At 42.8% G+C, this 20,363-nt stretch overlaps 1 protein-coding gene across 1 annotated transcript in view; it reads left to right on the forward strand.

Moving 5' to 3' along the window:
• Nucleotides 1–167: 167 nt before the first annotated feature.
• ALPK2 (alpha kinase 2) overlaps nucleotides 168–20,363 on the forward strand; it is a 29,852-nt gene continuing 9,656 nt past the window's right edge. Inside the window, 9 exon segments of the mRNA XM_041472223.1 lie at nucleotides 168–440; nucleotides 7,294–8,983; nucleotides 12,490–15,328; nucleotides 17,286–17,433; nucleotides 18,066–18,193; nucleotides 18,288–18,323; nucleotides 19,320–19,594; nucleotides 19,715–19,803; nucleotides 20,044–20,261. Coding sequence (XP_041328157.1) covers nucleotides 7,613–8,983; nucleotides 12,490–15,328; nucleotides 17,286–17,433; nucleotides 18,066–18,193; nucleotides 18,288–18,323; nucleotides 19,320–19,594; nucleotides 19,715–19,803; nucleotides 20,044–20,261 — 5,104 coding nt within the window. The 5' untranslated portion in view covers nucleotides 168–440; nucleotides 7,294–7,612.

A 20,363-nucleotide genomic window follows, 5' to 3' on the forward strand; every position in this document is an offset into this window, starting at 1 on the left:
ACTTTTGTGTGCTTAACTTCCAGCAAGTAAGAAATTCCCAATGTGCCCAGGAGAGCAGTAAGGCACGTGCTTCAAAAAACACGCCAGTGCTTTGTTATGAAAAGCTAAGGCCAACACTTCCTCTGTCTCAAGGCCATTAGGAAATTCCTATGGACTTCTATGGAAGTAGGATGTGCCCTCTTCTCACTGCCAACTCCCTGTCTGGCAGAGGTTTTCCCAGGAAGGGCCATCTGCTGCATGTAATGAAATCGTCTCTCTTAAAAGTCAAACTGTTCAGTGATCAGACTCCCTATCCTGAGGTCACACTCCAAAACACCAGCGAAGCCATCGGGCTGGCTTGCAGCTCCAAACAACACGCACAAATTCAGCCTCCTTTGTCTGCAGCAGGGAGGCCCTGCCCAGGACCAGCCTATCCCAGAACATCCACGAAGAGCTTGAGGGTAAGTGAGGCGTCCGGGTGTTTGACTTTGAAAATGATTTGTCTGCTTTTTTCTCCTGTGGGCAAATAGAGTGTGTATCATAAAACACTGATAAAGGAAGAAAAGCAAGTTAGTTTTATTATCAATGCACTACATGGATATAGGGATTTATACTGCTATTGACCAGGAAATGGGATTTGTTATTTCCTTCTGCTAAAGAAGAGCCATTTTTGTTTATCCTGATAGATTTAGGTTTTTCTAAACATGTTGCATTTATAATTCTGCTCACTGTTTCTGAAACTACACTCTGCTACTATTTCCACCAAGTCTCCTTAAGACAAAATTGCAAAAATTGTACGAAAGCAAGCTTCCTTCTCTAAAGACTGTGTAAGTGATACTAGGTATCCTGAAAAACACATTTATGAATTCTAAATATTTATTGCACTGTCTAATACTCATTAGATAAAAAGTTCCTCCATTCTTGAGAAAAAGGTCTGGTCACTTGTTAGTAACAGACGATTCCCAGGCTTCGTGAATTGCTCAGTCTGACAGGGTCAGATGCTTGACAGATGTTAAAAATAGATTAAGACAGATCAGTGTTAAGAGTTGTGCTGTGATTGCTTATTTTAATTACGCTATATTAAGGTGTTTGTTTGACATGTGCAGAGTCAGTCATTTATTATTCTATTTAGCTGATGAATTATGGCTGAGGTGTTTTTACAGCGTGGGGCTGTTTACAGTGGGTACTGCACTAATCAAAATGTTGTCAAAAAGCCTTGGATATTGGCAGCTGAAGGACCGCAATGTATCACAGAATTTTTGGCAAGGGCATATTTTCCAGACATCTGCTTTTTGAACAGCCACAACTTCACTGATGTTTTTCTTACCTAGACCTTGTTAATCCAATAGATAGTGTGATAACTGGTTTAGATAATTCAGCGTTTCTGTAGTTTGGTTTCTGACACTGTGCACTCTTTGACAAGTACGCTGCTCGAGGTGTTCCATTTGGTTGTGGTATCTCGACGGACTTGGAAGAGAATAATGTGGTTATAGTTATTGTTTGTATTTGAGACAGAACTGAACCAGGCAGAACTCCTGTGAGGGGGAGAAACAAGCAGGAAATGGATCATTGTAAATTGTGCACATGTGGGTTCTCATTACTACCCCATCACATGTTTCACTCTGTGGTAGGCTGACTGCTGTATAAATCCTCACTATAGCCCTGTGGTTGAGTAGAGTTCACAAAGTTACAATGAATCTGGAATTCTGGTTTCTGTTCTCTTGGAGGTTGTAACTTTTACAAGGTAACAGTTTAAGAATGCAACCATGATCACAACACATTTGGAAAATGTTTTTGTGGTGCTCCAAGTTGGGAAGCTTGTATAGACCAGGAATAGTGGATCAGAAATTTCACGTGGAACTTGATTCCATTAGTACTTACAGATGCACTGAGCTTAAAAGATTCACAATGTCAGTGCTGATGAAACCTTTAGCCAAAAACTTTTGAAATCTTTGATTTCTATTAAAGGGAAAGTTTAAACAGAGAACATTTAAAACAAACAAAAGCATTTAAACATAGCAAAACATTCATGGAACCTTTCTGGAAAGATGAAGTTATATGTTCCAGATCATAAGTATATTGTATGTATTTCCATACAGAGCATATAATACCTCATTTCAGAAATACAAATTGGTGTGTAATGTCTGTGTTAATTGTATAACTGAAAAGTCTTGTGTTTTGTTTTACTTTGGAAGAAGAAAAATGTTAAACTTCAAAAGATCTCTGTTGAGAGCTGCCCTGCATGAGGAGTAAAAAAAATATGTATGTTCCCAGACAAAAAACAGTTGACAGGGTGGGAATGGGGATTGGATGCAATTATACCTGTTGACTTCTTAGAGAAGCTAAACGAAACATATGCAAAGTTCTGTAGGAAAGCTAAGACATATTTGAGGGACATTCCAAGGAGAATGGCAAGGGAATTAGCATTAACCTTGGAGCATTGCAGCATTTAAGCAGGACACTCAGATTTCACAGGTGACAGGTTTTTTGTTATACATATGATGCTGTAGTTGGTCAGTCTTGGGATCCTGTGGTTAGTTGAGATTCCTTTCTGCCTTTTTTTTTAATTTTTATTGTTTCTGTTCTACTTATGCTGTTTTCTGTTCCTTTAATCAATATTTCTTACATCCTGCTGTTCATACCAGCAAGCTTTGTGGTTGGATCTATGTAATATATAACCATTTCTGTTCATCATCAGGACAAGTTCTCTGGTTATTGGTGGCTTGGTTTGGAGATATTTCATGTTCATCTTACATGAAGTCTAATTATATTGACCAAATATATTATATTTCTTTGTGGTTTAGCTACTTGTGAGTAAAACGTCTCTTAAAGGGAATGTATAATGTATGCTCAGGCAGGTGGAGAACGCTTTTGCTAAATCTAAGAACAGGGGTAGGGTAGGGTGGGATGGGATAGGATAGGATGGGATAGGATGGGATAGGGTGGGAGAGGAGAGAGGAGAGGAGAGGAGAGGACTGTGTTGCAGAACAGTAACTCCAGATCCCAAAGTTCAGCCTGTGGAGTGGAGGGCATAGTGGGAAGCTCAGCTGGCAGCTGCGGAGTTGTCTCAGACCAAAAAGCTCAGATTAAAAAAAGCAAAGCACACAAGCACTGACTCTCTAAACAGGATCTGTCTGCTGGAGAAGCGTTCAAAGAACAGGTGAGCAGACTGTGTGTGGCTCACATCCACATCCTCCTCAGGTGCACCTACGTACAAAGGAGAAAGGCTGGCCTTTTTGTGCGTACAACTTTGGTGAAAGTTAATCCTTAAGGCAAAGGGTTCTGACTGAATTGGTGTGGCCAGCAGCAGTTCAGTTCCTGCAGCCATGGTCCACGTGCCCTGAGGCACGCAGTGTTTCTGGAGCTCTCTCTCATGTTTCAGGTATCCCAGAACTGCTGTCAGCTCGGTGTGGAGAGCCCAAAGTGTTGGTTGATGAAAGGCTGTTTCCCAGTGCGAACCACTGTGGCATTATCAGTGTCATTCCCCCGGTGTTCTGCTGAGATACCGCGCGTGTGGGCTCACTCAGCCTCCCCCCTTCCCACTCCTCTGGCCCGGTGGGTGTGAGGCACATCCTTGGCAGGACCTGCTCTGAGTGGGAGCTTTGGGGGGGTCACAGCATTGACCAGGTGCTCACCGTGCCATGGGAACGCGTGGGACGGGCCCTGAGCCCCAGGGCTGCGGCCGCACAGATAACGGGACGTGGCTCCTGGCTGGGTGGGACAGCTCCAGCAAGGTCAGGGACGAGTGAGTGCTGCTGGAAGATAGGAAGGAATCCTACTGAAAAGGGTGTGGGCTGAGGAGGGCCTGCACACAAAACAGAGATTACTCCATGAATAGATCTTAAATAAAAGAAAAATGCTTCAGAGAGGTCATAAAGGGGGTTTTTCCACTGACTCTAGAGGACACGAACCTCACAGAAAGGCACAAATTCACTTCTGTGTTGCTAAAATGCATAAGCTTCCTGTATAAATAATTTCTGAATATAAAATTGCTTACAAAGGAATGTGAAAAACAGAAATCATTGCTTAGAGTTTTTAAAAGTTTTATGATAATAATAGTAATAGGATTAAAAAAGGACAATATTTCCAGTGCTGGGGGAGGTGGTGCATACAGACAGTGTTATCTTTATACAGTTACATCGATAAGATACATGCATATTCTTGTGTTTCATGCATTTTTCAAACGTTCTTTTGAACTTTCTGGTGTTTTGGCAACTCCTTTGTTTGACTTCTTCATACTCCGGCTTATCTGCATGACATGCTGGGTGTCAGGTCAATATATTTTATTTCTTCTTGTGTCTCCATCCTGCTGTTTCACATCCTCTGATAAGACTTTAGTATGTCCTCCTTAATTTTAACATGGTCTTCTCTAATTGTCCTCCGGCGCTCTGGTTTGTGTCATGGTTATCTTATCACTTGGACAGGTTGGTCAGTGGATGGCCTTACACTGTTTTTGGTTACACAAAAGCCTTTTTTTTCACATCTTATGTTTTGCTAAGGTCTATAACACAGTACATTCATCACACTGTTATTTCCATAAGTGATACATAGCTGTTATATTCATTACACTACTATTTCTATGAGCAATACAGTGCATACTTCAGCTGATAGATTATATTATACTAAAATGCAGCTAAAAACAGTTATAATTGATACTATTTCTAAATAGTTATAACCACTAACAGCATGCATAGGCTAATACATAAATGCAAAAGCAAATATTATGTAGTCATTTTTCAGAGGAAGATTTTCATTTTGGTAGTAATTTAATAAAGTAGGAAAAAATGTGATGCAAGAGAGAAAATTTAATGGCCACTTTTCAAGTTTAATCAAGTTTATATTTTTTTGTCGGTTAATTTTTTTTTCTGACATGAGGAATAATCCCTCAGGTCCCTCTGAAATCACTAGAAGTGGCTTTGTCACCAAAACTACCTACAGAATATAAAATAATTTAAATTTTTTTCCTTCCATGTTAAAGTGTAATTCAAAACTGTTTTGATCTCAATTGAAATAAATTATCAAATATTGAACATATTTAATAACGTATAAAAATAAGGTTCAATTTGGAGTGATGTCATTTCAAGGAAAATAATTTCGAACAGTCAAATTTTATATTTAGAATTGGAATTTCAGACAATACTTGCACTATGAATAGTGAACAGGCTTTTCACAACCAGTGTGGAATTATGGCAAAGTATGAATTTTAAATGAAAAATCTCTTCTGGAAATTGACTTGAATTTGTTTTATTATATATTTGCCTTACAGAAATGTTGGGTCATTGTTTTAGCCATTTTGATGCTTTTGCCAGCCATTCTTTTGTTAAATATTATTTGACATGGATTGTTTTTCACAAACCCTGATAACTTCCTGCCATCAAAGGGTTTTGGCGAAGCAGCTCCATCTGCCTCTTGCTGCCTTGTTAATCTGACTGTTGCAGGTCTGCATCAGTTCAATATTTCTCCTCAATCACACCCAAGCACAGTTGTCAGGTTTTTGTTCTCATGCTGCTCCCAGCTTTGTTCTCCCTTAATCTCAGTTCCCAGGCACTGAGCTCAGGCAGGACCAGACCCTGCTGAGCATGAACTTGTGTTTCATTTGCCTCAAGGACTACCATAAAAAATTCCCCATGGTTCTGATCAGTACAAAATGGAAAATCTGTTTACAGAAGATTAGAGAGCCAAACAAGGCGTATTTCCTGCCATGACCTGCTCAAACCTGGGGTGTGAATTCCTCCTGTGTGGCTGTGCTTCAGGTGTCTCCTGTTGTGAGCCAGGACCTGATTCAGCAAGTAACATCATTGGTTTTCAGAGTGAGAGCTGGGACAAGCAGCCACAACACCCTGGCATGTTCTCATGTCTTCTGCCAGCAAGTGTTCCACTCCACTTTATTGAGAAGCAAATTAATTTTCAGGTTACTAGTCAACAGCTGATGGTAAATTACCATGGTGTCTCCCATTCCTCTTCCCTCTGTGAATTTCACTATGCATCCTCTGTCACAAGTTTTCCTGACGAGCTGAGAGGGTATAGTACTAAAAGTTCTCTTTCCAGTTTCTGTCTAAATTCAGTAATTGAATTTTAAAAAAATCTTAATACTTTCTATTTTCTTCCCAGATTTAAAAAAATAGTATCTCTTTGTCTTGGGTGGAAACCCATCATTTATTGCAGTTTTCTCCTGGAATGTTATTTTGCTTTCATTTCTGTGGTTGCATCTGACAGTGCATGGAAATCCAATGTAATTTTCATATGGAAAATTCTTGACAGCTCTTTTCCCCTCAATGTCAGAGTGCAGCCAAACTGAGACAACAATAACTGTCTACTACAATGGCTTTAGTAAAGGCTCTTCATTAGCCAATCTACATTAAAAACATGTTGCCAAAGCACTTTTCAGCTGGGGAAATTACCATGCTTTTAAAATAATTTGCAACCTCCAAAAGAGAGGAGGGAGACATCTGGTCTTCTGAAAAGCAAAAATGAGAGAAGCGTTGAAAGAATGCAACAGGAAACATTGGGCAAATGCATATTTAAGAGGAGAGGCTGAACTCTGAAGGGTATTTCCATGGTACTGTAATAAAATGGGTGAGGGCTTTGTTACAGGAAGAGAGGAATGATTCCACCTTTCTTTGGATTCAGCCAGTGGAAACCTTTTGGTGTATCTCACTTGGATTTTATGTGAACTCCACACCACTGTGCTACTGCACACCCGCTTGAGGGGAAAACTTGATATGAGCAGGAAATTGAAGCAAGCCTGCCTCATTTCATTGTTCTTTCAGCACAGAAATGACAAATATCAAGCCAGAGCACAAGAAAATTGCTTTTAACAGAAGTTGTCCTAAAAGGTCTAAGCAGGCTGGTCGTTCAGGGTATTTCTATAAACAGAGTTTGGGATTTTATATCTCTATGATGCCAGTCCAAGGAATAGCCTGCTGTTGTGCCAATGTGGCTACCAAAGCAGCAGGCAGCTGCAGCAGTGGTGTACATGTGGAAATGTACATTGTCTGCAGGTTCCTGTTTGCATTTAGAAAAGTTGAAAGGCTGTGTACTAGAGCCCCTGTCGAGGTGCCACACGGATGTGTGGGTGTGCTCAAGGATTTGTTCTAGCACAGATCACTCTGGACACTTGCAATGTGCTGCCAGTAAGTGTCATTGCATAGGCAGCCAGGTTAGGGTTACTGCCTTAACGTCTGATCTTGGGTTTTAAATAGCGATTTCTTGTTTTGAAAGTGCTTGCAAATATGTGTCAACTGACCACCTTTTAGGAAATACCTATAGCCATTTCAGAAGTAATTTTAAACTTTGTGTTTCTTTTACTTGCAGGTGCACACAACAAGATCTGCACTTCACTGAGAGCTAGAATGACTTTTCTTGACCCAGAACCACATACAAAGAACAAAACTTGCCCAGAATTTGTTGTTGACCTAAATGAACTCGTGACAGACTTCAGGGCAGAATGAGCAAAATGGGGAACATTTTGCACAATGCAGGAGTTCCCCCTGTGAGGGTGAGACCGTGTTGATTTCATCAGGTTCTGACTCTTCAAAAATCATTCATTTACTGCTTGAGAAACTCAGCAAAGCAGGAGTTTTTTCTCCACTTGAGAAATCCCTCAAGACACTTGCCTAACACAGAAGACAACATGGATGCTAAAAATGTAGTTAAATCCCAGGCAACCTTTTCCTGCCTGAAGGATTTGTTAGAGGATGGTGATGACCTGCTTCATTTAAACGGTGTGGTTGATGTCACTGCTGGAAGAGCAGAGGAATACTGCAGCAGACAGGTGCCTTCCCACTCCACAGATGTAACCACTTGTCACACAGGCAACTGTTGCCTTAACACAAAAGACTCTGGATCTCCTCAGTCTCTGGCAGATGTCCAGGCATGTAAAAGGCCTGGGCTGGGCAGACCTCTAAGCAGGAATTCCCTGCTGGGTGAGCAGGCAGACACTTCCCTAGGTAATCTCACTGATTTTGGAAAAGATGATTCTGAAAATTCTGCTGCTGTTCTGGAGATTTATGCAGAGAAAGTAACAAATGTAAATGATGACTTTTCTGATGATGACCTGGAGTACTTTGAATGTTCAGATGTGCTTACAGTACATGAAGATGAAATCTGGAAAAAGAAATTAGAATTTTTATTAGAAAGTGATGATGAAGATGATCTAAAACTGGGTAAGGATTGTGATGGGTGTGCTTACTTCCTCAGTGAAATGCCTTGTGTGTTCCAAGTGTCAGATAACACTACGCCTATGGATACCCCCATTGGCTTCTGTGAGCATCAGTCAAAAACCAAAGGAGTAAACGTAAGGAGAGACCCCTCTATGTACAGCCAGTCAGCTTTGCAGACAGAGATGACTCTCACTGTTGGACACCACCGAGATAAAAGTGCCATTTTGAAAGACAAAGAGAAGAATCAAGTGCCTGTTTCTTCTGCAGCCACTGGAAATGAACATCCCAGAAGTGAAGAAGAGACTAATGGAAGTGGCCATTTGGCTGCAGGTTCCTCAAGGGATGAACCAAAGCCCACGGACACTGTCCCTGCCCAGGTAGATTCCTCTGCCAATGGCATAGGTGCTGCTTGCACAGCTCAGGCTTCGGGGACAATGACAGAAACCAGCCCCGACGGGGACATGCTGGGGGAAAGCTCGCTGCTGCTGGAGGAGGGGAGAAGGAATGTGCCAGAGGGAAATGCACAGCACGCTGTCTGTACCTTAACAGAAAGTCTGAGGAGAAACCTTTTGAAGCTGTTGAACCCTATAGAACTTTGCAGATATGTAAGTACTATAGGACAGTCTTTCCAGGCTGCAGCAGCAGGCAGGGAATCCAGAGCTCCGTCTCCCAGCCAGGAAGGTATCTGTTCAGCACAGATTCCCGAAGAGGCAGAAAGTGTGCAAATGCAGGCTGGTCTGTGTCGGACAGAAGAGGCAGATAAGGACAGTCACTGGGAAAGGAAAAGGACTTGGGGGCTGTCTGAGCAAAAGCAGATGCCAGATGAGAACATCTTGTTTGGGGTAAGTAACATGTTTGTCATTTAACACAAAGAGCTGCTCTGCTGAAGTCAATGCGATTTGTTCCTGCTTGTCACAAAATAATGTAAAATCAAAATTACTTTGAAAGATACTATTCATGTACTTCTGAATGACAGCTACGGCTGGGAGGGAAATCTGGGTTTAGAAAAGGCCCAAGTAAAGCCTAAGCTGTTCTAATTATAGAGTGAGTCTGATAATGGTGAGAGGCACTAATGGGCCTCTGGACAGCTGGATAGGGAAATCTGATATGGAGGGTATTGCACAGGTCTTAGCGAAGTAATGCTTCTTTCAACCCAGAAAGTTTCTCAAATACCTGTTGGTATTTGAGCAGAGAATGCTTTGATTTACTTTTTTTTCAATCTATATGCAACACACAAAACCGTCCTCCACTTATGGTGCTGGAAACCTAAATCAAATCAGCAGGGGTTTGCTCTGGTTTTGTAACAATGAAGGGAATTCAGTGCAGAGAGTTCATGTTACAGAGGTGAATGGAGCTCTGTGATTTTTAAAAATAAAACAATGAAAGAGTTGGATATTATGGCTGAAACATACAAACCAATTAAAAGTTCAAACCCCTGTGGTACTCTCCAAGTACTTGCATATTTTATGCTGTTGGTAGAAAATGAGCTGGAGGAATCACTACAGTTGTAGAGACTGGTATGATGCTCTACCAGTTTTCCTAAGTAGGAAAATTGAATCATCATTTTTATTTCACATTGTAAAGACTCAAGATATATAAATACTATTAAATCATGAATAATGTTATTGTCACCAATTTTTCTGGTTTGAAGGTGTGTAGCTAATTGCATAGGAAAAAACCCAATTTGTCACAAAAAAGTTTTTTCCAGTTGCACATGCTTTTCTTTTGATCATCTGGGCAAAAGTATCTCCCAGTTCTGGGTGTAGTGTCACAGTAGAGTGACTTTAATCTCACCACTGGGGTATCTTCAGCAGTCAGAAATCACTGAATTATTTTTCCTGTAAAATGCTGATAGGTTTCTCTGGTTTTATGGTACATAAAATTCCAATCCCATCTGAGGAGCACATGATGTCCTTATGATGGGGAATACCCCTCACTGGAATTAACCTCCCCAGAGCTTCCTGACAGGGTGCATGGCCGTGGTTTGCCAGAGGCTTTGTTTGCTTTTTTTCCCCCAAGTCCAGTGCAATAATTTAAATCCCAGAAGCCTCTTAGCCAAGAGCAGCTGTCAGGTGCCTGGCATAAATTTCAGAGCAGCCACTTAGACTCTTGTTGTGCGTAGTCAGTATGTCTGCATTTCCATGGCCAAAACTTTTCATTGGATAAAAAATGAGTATTGGTGTACACAGAAGGACGAGAGCTGGGCACACACCAACCCCCCATTTTTAAACATGTGTGTATGACAGTGAAATTCAGGTGTAGGTTCAAAATTAAGTGGCCTTGAAAATGAGCCAAGCAAAGCATCCCACCTGAATACTGCTCCTTTTTTGGAGTACTAGAAAAATGTGGACAGTTTCTCACAGCGCCCATATAGTAAGCCAGAAACACCTCAGAAATCTGCCTGTGTAATCTTAGAGAGGTAAGAACGAATCTATTGCTGCACACGGGTTTCTGTAAAAGTTCCCTGGGGCGTTTGCTGGAGCCCAGAGCGAGACAGCTCTGCGGGAGCAAGGGGAGGGGCTCGCAGCAAACCCCACTGCTGACTGCTTTGGAAGGGCGTGCTATTTTCCCTGTCCATGTGGGAATCAGGTCTGCTCAGGGGTACAGAGCAGCCACGGGATCACAGCACTAATGACCCAAGGATTTACACTTCCCCTTGGCGCCAAGCGTTCGAACTGGAACAACCTTTGCAGAGTGTCTTGTGCAGCACCTGCTGTGCTGAGTGACTTCTCCTTCCATTAGATAGATAAGGTGGGAGGCTCCTCACTCCTTTCACGACCTCATGGCCTAGCCCCAGCTGAAATTCTTTATTTACCTGGTGCTTCAGAGCAGCTTCATTAATAATAGGTCCAAGACACAAGCGGTGCCAGCTGTGTGATGTTACATAGTGTACAGAGAGCCAGGAGGCTTTGCTGGGTGTCACTGGGAATCAAGTTCTGTTAGCAGTCAGGCAGCACCCTGTCCCTGTCAGTGTCCAGCGCCCTGTTCCTGTCAGTGTCCAGCGTTCAGCCAGAACCCTGTTCCTGTCACAGTTCAGTGGTCAGCACCCTTGGGTCCCTGTCAGTGGTCAATGTTCAGCACTCTTAGCACAAGGTGCTGCTGTCACTCCTGGGTTACAGAGCCATTATTCTATTTTTTTCCATATCAGAACAGCCTGTTCACATAAAATCTGAGAGATCCTTGGTTTGACCTTCCCAAGACAAACTTCTGTCACTTTTAGATCATTTTGAATTTTGTTATCCAAAAAGGAGAGAAGCAGAACTGACACAACAGAAGTTCCAGGTAATTGGGCATCTGGCTGAGATGAGAGCTCGGCGTTGCAAGGGAAGGGTCCAGGCCTGAGCTGTGCCAGAGGGGCTGTAGCTCTGTGTCACAGCAAGCAGGGGAGTCCTGCGTGGAGTGACTGCAGCTCATGACACCAGCCCTGCTCGTTCAGTAGGATCTACCCTAGGAATGGCAGTTAACATCCCATTTTGTTGCCCATGTCTTAAGCTGGCTCCAGTCTTTCCTGGGAGACACACCGAGAAAAAAATCCCTTAGAAAATCCGTACTGCATTGGAGCATGGACTCCTGACAGCTGTGCATGATTAGCCTGTTGCTCTATGTTGTTGCCAGAGAACTCACTTTCTGTCCTTTAAAATATTATAGTTCTTCCTCTTTTTCTGCCTTTTGAGCAGGAATAGCAGGATGCTGGCAGGATGTGCCTGTCAGTCTGCAGGACAAAGCACAGCTCAGGTATTTTGTTTCACCTGTCTAAAGCAGTTGAAATAGTTACAGATATTGAGGTATTTCAGCTACTCCAGGGCAAAAAATCTATCTAAAAGAGAGTGTCATTTTAGGAAAGGGGAATTTGAGTTGCATTGCATGAAACAGGGAAGTGGCAAGATCCATTAAGGTGGATTACTGGAGAACAATGTAAAGTAAAAGGAGTCCCAAATGTAGTGGATTTGAGGGAGCTGAGACCCAGAGACAGTGATGTAATTTTAGTCTGTATTCTAGGGATTGTTTGTTACACTCCATTTGTGCAAACAGAGGGATATGAATGTAACATGGGGACTTTACTTGCAAAGGAGAATTACCTTGCAAAACTATTTCTGCTTAAAAAACAGTGAGAAACTGTGAGGTAAAATTGATTAGCTTCATTACAAATCCTTCTCTAAGGAGCAACACTTTCAGACTCAGACCCAGGAGGTTGATTTCAATCCATTATGTTGACAGTTACAAGTCAGAAGCTTGACTATTGACAAATATATTTAAAAAAAAAGTTAAAAAAAATGCAAGCCTTCAGGCCTGTGTCAAGCTGTAATTCTAATTTTTAATTACATTGCTCTATTTTCCTTCTTTGAAGAGTCAAGGTGCTAATCATAAAAGCATTACCCAGAATTGTGAGAACCTCTGTATGGAGCCCAGAACAGAAAAGGAAGGCATCTTCAGGACTTGTGAGAGTGCAGGAACCAGCCAGCTCTCTGCTGAAAACATGCTGCAAGTAAAGAATGCAGATTTACAGACCTCTTCTCTTCACTGTGCTCCTTGTGAAAAGAGAGAAGGTTGTCACCAACAGGTCTTCTCTGGACAACAAATTATTAGGAGTGGCAAAAAGTCAGAGAATAACATTTCCCCTTCTCCTCGATGGGATATGGACTCTCTTCCTGATAAACAGGAATGCTTGTGTGCTGTTCTCTCTTCTGCAAAGCTGTGTGATGAGCCAGGGGAGGGAGAGCAGAGGCCTGGGCTTGACATACATGATAGCAGTAACCCAGATATTCTCTGCAGCCGATCAGCCGATGAGGCTGTGTCTGAAGCTAATCCCAAGTCAGTTCTGGAATCTGGAGAACCTGAGTGCCAAGGAGATGCTGATGTATCTGCAGTGCATGACAAGCTGTGGAAACTTCTTCATGAAGATGACTCAGACTATCAAATCCCATTTGAAAACAGAGGCGTCCCAAGTTTAGGTACGAGGCTGACAGATATCCAAGTCACAGAACTGAACTTTGTGCGGGAGACCTGTTCCGATCAGCCTTTGCCAATGGATTTGATAGAAGAGCAGGAGCCCATCACAGAACCAGCTCATAACCCCAGAACTGAGAAAGCTGCCTGCAATGTTTCTGATATCCTCCTGCAGAGAGCTGCAGCATGTGAGAGTGCATCCATAGGAAACATTTGTCTTGCACAAGTGGTAGGAACAGATGGTGTCTGTCTAAATTCTGGCACTGGGAATGAGAGGGAAACACCATCCATTTGTGTTTCAGCAAGCAGTGTCCTACTAAGTACCCAGGAGTGCTTAGAGCCAAATCCAATGGCCACGGACAGGAATGGATCCACTGCAGCTTGGGAAGGGAAGCTTGCTGTTAATAATGCTGCCCAAACCTGTGAAGCAGATTCTCCTCAAAGGTTACAAAATACTCAGAGTTGTAATTTAGCATGTCCCAAAGCTGACATATCAGATATGTCACATGGGACAGCTGGACAGTTACTTCACACTGAATACAACATAGCCATGACAAATGAGTCTGTACCTGGAGAAGGCTGTCATTTTATGGACTCCTATCCAGTGAGAGGAGAACTGCCTTATTTCCTTGAAGAGGAAGACATTTTCCCCTGTGAAAATACCAGCCAGTTTATACATGCAGAACACTCTTCTGTTAACACCATACATAAAAGTTGTGTAGTGAATTTACAAGAAAAAGGAAATCACTCAGGCTTGAGTGCACCAAATTTCACTAATTCTGACAGCTACCATCTCTCAAAAAATAATGGCTGTCAGGATTTTCAAGTTGTTTCTAATGCACAGAAATACAGTGATGTAATGCAATCACCTAGTTTAATTCAGATTCACGAAAACATAAGAACACATAAGAATCTACCCCAAAATACGGACCAACTGACAGAAACAGCAAAACAAGAAGGAGCAGTCCCTCCCCCTTCTGGGGAGCCATTTTTAAGAGATTTTTATGTAGAAGTGCCCAGCTGTGAACCATGTAAACCAGGAGGAGAACAGAGAGAGATTTGCATACCTGAGGAACACAGGGCTGAAGCTTCCTGTGACTCAGGAGTTAGTCAGGTTTCAGAGAGTCAGACTGCAGCTTCCCTTTGTAATACAGCAGAACAGCATTCATTTTTTGTTGACAGCACCTTCAGGTCTGATGAAGGGTTAAAAATAGATTCTTCAAAAAATCCCACCTATGCAGCTGGAAGTGTAACATCAGTCAGTGCTCCACTGCCCAGGGAGGCTCAAAGTGAGCACCACAGCACAGCAAGTGGGGAGGATAGAGGTTCCCAGGATTGGCTACACTCCCAACAACTGCTTGGAAACAAAACCCTGCCCTTCCCCACATCTGTAAGCCACTCAGAGGGCCTTCCCAGTGAATCTGCAGTGGCGTGTCCTGCCACAAGAAATGAGGGAAAAACTGGATCCATACAAACTGGAGTCAAAGTAAATGGAAATTTAACTACATTGGAAATTTCCTGCAAGTCATGGAAGGGTCTGTCCCAGAGGGTCCCTGGAGAAACCAAAGGAGAAGCAGCCTTGTGTGAAAATGAACGTGAGATTCCAAGAGCTATTGAATATAACCCAGATGAAGCTGAAGCAAAGGCTCCTTTGCACACTTTGACTGGCTCCCAGGCTCTGGAACAGATTATGAATACTAGCACAGAGCAGTCTTGTCCTGACTTGATCCCTTCCAGCAAGATAGCTGAGGCTGAGAATTCAATTAAGTCCACTGAGTATGATAAAAAGGAGGAAGTCAGGACAGCAGAGAGTGTAGTAAGTGGTTTGGTTAATTTGCCATCAGTTGATTCAGGGAACAACCAGTGTTTTCAAGAGCAACCACCCCACAGAAGAACTTCATCATTCTCTTTGGTGTGGACCACACTCGATCCATTCCCAGTCAACACAGAAAGCCAAAGAAATCAGGAAGGGTCAAAATCCTGCCAGATACCAGTGGCTGCTGCAGAACCTGAGCCCATCAGATGTAGAGAGGACACAACAAAGAGCGGCTATGTAGCTGCTGGAGCTAAGAAGAAATTACCACCAGCAACTCTGTCCAAAAAACCCAGGCTGGAGGAGAGGGGAAGTGTCAGCAAGGATACCAGCTGTGTTAAAAAGTCTGGGAAGAGCGAGGGAGGCGTGATTCATAAAGAGGATAGAAAAGAACAAAGGAAACTCATTTTGAAAAAGGATAGCAAAGGTAAGAGAAAATGGATTTTCTTTTCTGTCCTTTCCCATCATTGTGGCTACAGTACAAAATTAAGATTATTGAAAGGCACTGCAAGCCTCTTTCAGACTGACTCAGTCAGCTAAAGGTGTCCTGCCCTCATGGAGCTTTATTTCCAGATTTGTGCACTCAGTAATAAGTGCTATGCCCATGCCACAGAGATGAACCCTTTTCCCAGCTGGCAAGTATATTCAATTCATGAGCTTTATAACCCATTTGAAATAATCACTGCCTCATTGGCCTCTTGGAGTCATTTTTCACAGATGAACAGCATAATGGCACCACATAACTATACACCACGTAGCAGCTGCAAGCCCGCTGCTTGTTCTGTTCCTGCAGGGCTGTGTTCCCACTTATGCTCCTGCATTGCAGCTCCCAGCTGCAATTCTCCCCTCTTGGTTACCAAAGGATTTATTACTAGCAAAGTATTGTTGTTAGCAGCAGCATACCACTGATAAACAATGTTTTGAGGTCCTATGTGCTGACTTCTGACTGGTTCTGCATGGCTTTGCCCTGCTGCAAAAATGACACGGATGAAATGAGCAATATTAAAATGATGTAGGAAATGTATAACTGAAAGGAGATCCGGGTTGCTGTCAGAGTCTCTAGAAGGTTCCTAACACTGCAGCAGGATTGTGACTGCCGGGCAGATGAGGGATTTGTTCTTTCTATGGGTAGTTTGCAAGGACCAAGGTCTTATTTTTACCTTTTGACGTGACATTTCATGTTTACATCATAAAATTATTTAATAGTTCAGAGCAAGACTGAACAGTGACTAAAGGTAAGCTACACATTTGTGGAGCTTTTCACACACTCTAATTACTGTGTGGTCTCGTGAGACTTCTACTTTTTCTAATCACATTTAAAAAACCCCAGACTTGTCTCTGTTCAAAGATGCATCCTTTGCCAGGGAACCAGATGTGTGGGAGGAGAGACATATTCCTTCAAAGCAGAACAAGCAAACTGCAGTGACTGTGCAATGCCTGACCTGTTTCCATTACTTGAGGCTACACTTGCAAAATGTTCTGAACATTCAGGCTGCATCAGATAACACTGAATTTTCTTCACCTGTTTCTGCTCTGCCTCAGTCTCAACTGAAGTATGTCTGTGCTCTAGAGCACAGTTGTGGCCCTTTCCCTGGCATTATGGGAAGGCCGATTTGGTTGCTGTGGAATATACTCTGTGTTCTTTTGCATTATTTCAGCTGCAGGAGAGAAGGCTGGCCAGGGCAGTAACCTGGAGCCACTAGTGCTATTTCTAGAGCTGTCAGGTCCTGTCTGTGTCACTTTAGCCCTGATACAGCAAGGTTTACATGCCCCAGGACTCAGGGACTGCTAGTCCAGTGGGGAGACCTGGACTGGATGGGGCCTGGAACTGGGAATGGGGAAAACCATGGCAGTGTGCCTGACCCTGTAAGTGGGTGTTACTGGAGAAACACCAGTACACAGTGATCTGCAGGAATGGGATCCCCGAGGGACACATGCCATGCTACCTCGTTCAGAGTGCAACAGCTCAGAATTAACACAGATGGAAACATCTGGCATTTTACATCCTTACATCGAGCAGGGATGTGTCACTTGGGGTGGGGCTGTGTTGTGATCCCAAAACCTTTCTCTAAGTATATGTCGATTCCCTTTCTTTCCAAGTCCCCTCCAGCCCCCTGCCCACACCATGCCCATGTGCAAAGTGTCTGGAGGGTTCTGTGAGGCAGGGAAAAGTCCTAGCAGAGATCCAGGCTAGGTAGGGCCTTTTGGGACTTTTTTCCAGGCTGTGATCAGCTAAAAAATTCTACTAGTTATTAGTATTGAGACACAAGAAGTCATAATTACTTGTCAGGGATTTCAGCATTTGTGTTCTTAACGTGCAATGTTAAAATGCCAAAACAATGTAATTGTCTTCAAATCCTAAACTGTTGTTCTTCTGTTTCAAGCCCCCAGGCTGCTGAAGAAGATCCAAGCAGAGCTATTCCCCGACTGCTCTGGAAGCATTAAGCTGTGCTGTCAGTTTGGTGACATTCATGGTGACTCCACCATTACATGGACTAAAGATTCCAAGGTACTGGCTCAGCTGCAGAGAAGGTAAGGGAATGTTTCTGAAGGACTGGGAGTTTCGGGGTAACTTTGCTATTCGTAGGAGGCAGATCTTCTCACAATGCATTGATATTGGTCACAGTTTGTGTTATATCACCTCTCAGCTTGTTCACAGCCAGATTTCAAAAAAATATCAAAGACATTTAACTGAGAGAAAGGTGGAAATAAAAGCTTCTTAAGGGCATTAACAGCATTTACCCTTTCCATTTTAATGAAATTAGTTATTTTCCTTGTAGCGGTAATGACATTCTAATCTAAAAAACTGTTTAGAATGTTTCAAAAATACAAAATTAACATTACAGAAAAAAAAAAAGAAAGAAAATACATTTCCATCAAAATGCACACTTCTGAGGAGATTAAAAATTTTGTAGGAAGGATTCTTCTTAGATGTTCTTTTAAGTGGAGAGAAAAAGTTGCATGAATTGGTTAAACTTTCTATTCTGATTCTTCTTGTTTTAACTTTTCTGATTTTGATTGTTGTATTGCAATACCAATTGTAGTATTAATACATGTCATTATCTGCTAAATAATTGTGCTGTGTTTTAACAAGTAAACAGTGCAGAGAGATCAAATTTATCAAGAAAGTAAGATATGTGATAGCACAAAATGCTCTGTTCCAGTGCCCAGGATGTCTCTCCCGTCTCTCTGGAAATAGCTGAAGCCAGTTACCAAGACCAGGGAATGTATTATTGCTGCTTGAATAACATGTATGGAAAGGTGACTGCTGAGTTTCATCTGACTGCTGCAGGTAAGCCCCAGTTTAGAGTTTTGATTAATAATAATGACAATGACAGTTTCCATTCAGAGTTTTTTACTACAATTTTTTTTTTATTTCCTCCTAGTATTGGAACGTCTTTCAAGTTTTCAGAGTTATGAAGGTAAATATAAAGTGAAGTAGCATTGCATGGCTTCATACAGAGACAGACAGACAGACAGACAGACACACCCACACCCACACCCACACACACTGGCAGCTCTTTGGCACAAACGCATGGTTCTTGCAGGTCACCTGCTGTGTAACTGTACTCCAGGAGAAAGGCAGGCATGGAGCTTTGGAATGCTTTCCCTATGTGTTAACTGGTGTTCAGTGACACCCAGCATGTGTCCTGTGCTGCAGCTAAAGATAGTGCCTTGCCAGTGGGGTTGTCATTCCTGAACAGCCTGCAGAGGTCCAGGCCTTCAGCTGGCATGCTGACTATTCTTTCTTTTCCTTGAAGAATTAAAATGAAGCATTTATTTCCTTGTGCAAAATAAAGACAGGACTTTTCGTGTAGCAGCACTGTATAACTTTTAATCAGAGAATTTTAGGTGGAATTAAGGAGTGTTCTAATTCTGGCCTTATCTGTGCAGTGTTTCCTCTGTGCTTTGAAGAGAGGCAATAGTGTACAGAGGCTAAACCAGAGGTAACTGCAAGGGACAGCTGGAAGGACTTCTTTGTTGTGTAGCTCTGTTCTCCTATTTATCTTCTTTACTGATGGTCCTTGAAATGTTATTATTAGAGACACTTGAAGTGCAGTTAGAATTTTTTGGTTTCTCTCAGTGCTTAACTGTTTTCCCCCTTATGAATTTTTTTTGCATTTGGATTCCAAAGATCATTTAAAGGGGTGAAATCCAGAGTCTTCCTTGATTTCATCTGCAACAGACTTGTTTGCTACACTGTCTTCTCTCCTTATGATCCTGAGCTGCCACCTTTCTCCATGCTGGCTTTAGGTCATACAAGGAGCTGCCTTTTAGGAGCTGCTTGAGATCCCAGCCCTCAGTGACACAATTTGTGCTTCCACTGAGCATTTTTTCCTCCTTTCTGGAGAGATGCATCTGCTGTCCCATGCATGCCACCCCTCCATGTGCCTGCAGAGATTCCCGTTGTGTTTTAGGCGTGGAAGAAATCGAGTTCATGCAGCTGATGTTCAGAGAAGACCCCCTGAGCTCCAGCTACTTTGGTGGGACGCTGCATGGAGCGATAATGACAGAGGGGCTGCACTTTGGCGAGGGGATGCACCGCAGAGCCTTCCGCAGCCGCGTGCTGCAGGGCCTGGCGCCCGCCTTCGCGCCCGGCCACCCCTGCGTGCTCAAGGTGCACAGCGCCCTCGCCTACGGCACCAAGAGCAGGGACGAGCTGCTGCAGAAGAACTACAGTCTGGCACTGCAGGTGAGCTGCCCCCGGCCTTTGTAACCCAGACTTGTGGGCCAAAGCTGTCCTCAAATTCAAACAGATGATCCGCTGAATGTTCTGAGCAATATTCCCATGGGCGTGTCTGTTGTAATACAGGAATGCTATGTCCAAAATACTGCAAGAGAGTATGCAAAGTTATATGCAGCTGAAGCTGAACCCTTGGAAGGCTTTGGAGAAGTACCAGAGTGAGTATAAATATATATTTTCTATACATATATGCTTACGTATACTGTCCTGTGCCATGGCAAGCACCGATTGCTAGGACTAAAGCGGAAAGAGGAAACCTGGGAACAGTGTTACAGCTCTTCCAGCTTGGTTTAGAGTTGGTAGCTGTTCATTCTGAGATCACTGACCACTTTTGTCTGTTTCTTACCCTCTTACTGAAAGAATTCTCAGGATTTTATGTTTCTATCCCTTGATTTCAGAATCATTCAGATTTTTCTTATTCATCGCCCTGCTAATAACATCCCCTATGCCACAGTGGAGGAGGAGCTGGTTGGGGAGTTTGTGAAATACTCTGTCAAGGATGGCAAGGAAGTGAATTTCCTGAGAAGAGACTCAGAGGCTGGCCAGAAGTGTTGCACCTTTCAGCACTGGGTGTATGAGAAGACCAATGGGAACTTGCTTGTCACTGACCTGCAAGGTGAGTTGTCTGAGTAGGGGCAATTTTTATCTAGCTTATGTTCTTGTAAGAGGGCAGTTTGGAAAAGAAAACTAAATCACACTCTTAATGGAGGAGTTGTTC

Source organism: Pyrgilauda ruficollis, unplaced genomic scaffold (genome assembly GCF_017590135.1).
Source record: "Pyrgilauda ruficollis isolate IOZ18807 unplaced genomic scaffold, ASM1759013v1 scaffold286, whole genome shotgun sequence".
Lineage (NCBI taxonomy): Eukaryota > Metazoa > Chordata > Aves > Passeriformes > Passeridae > Pyrgilauda > Pyrgilauda ruficollis.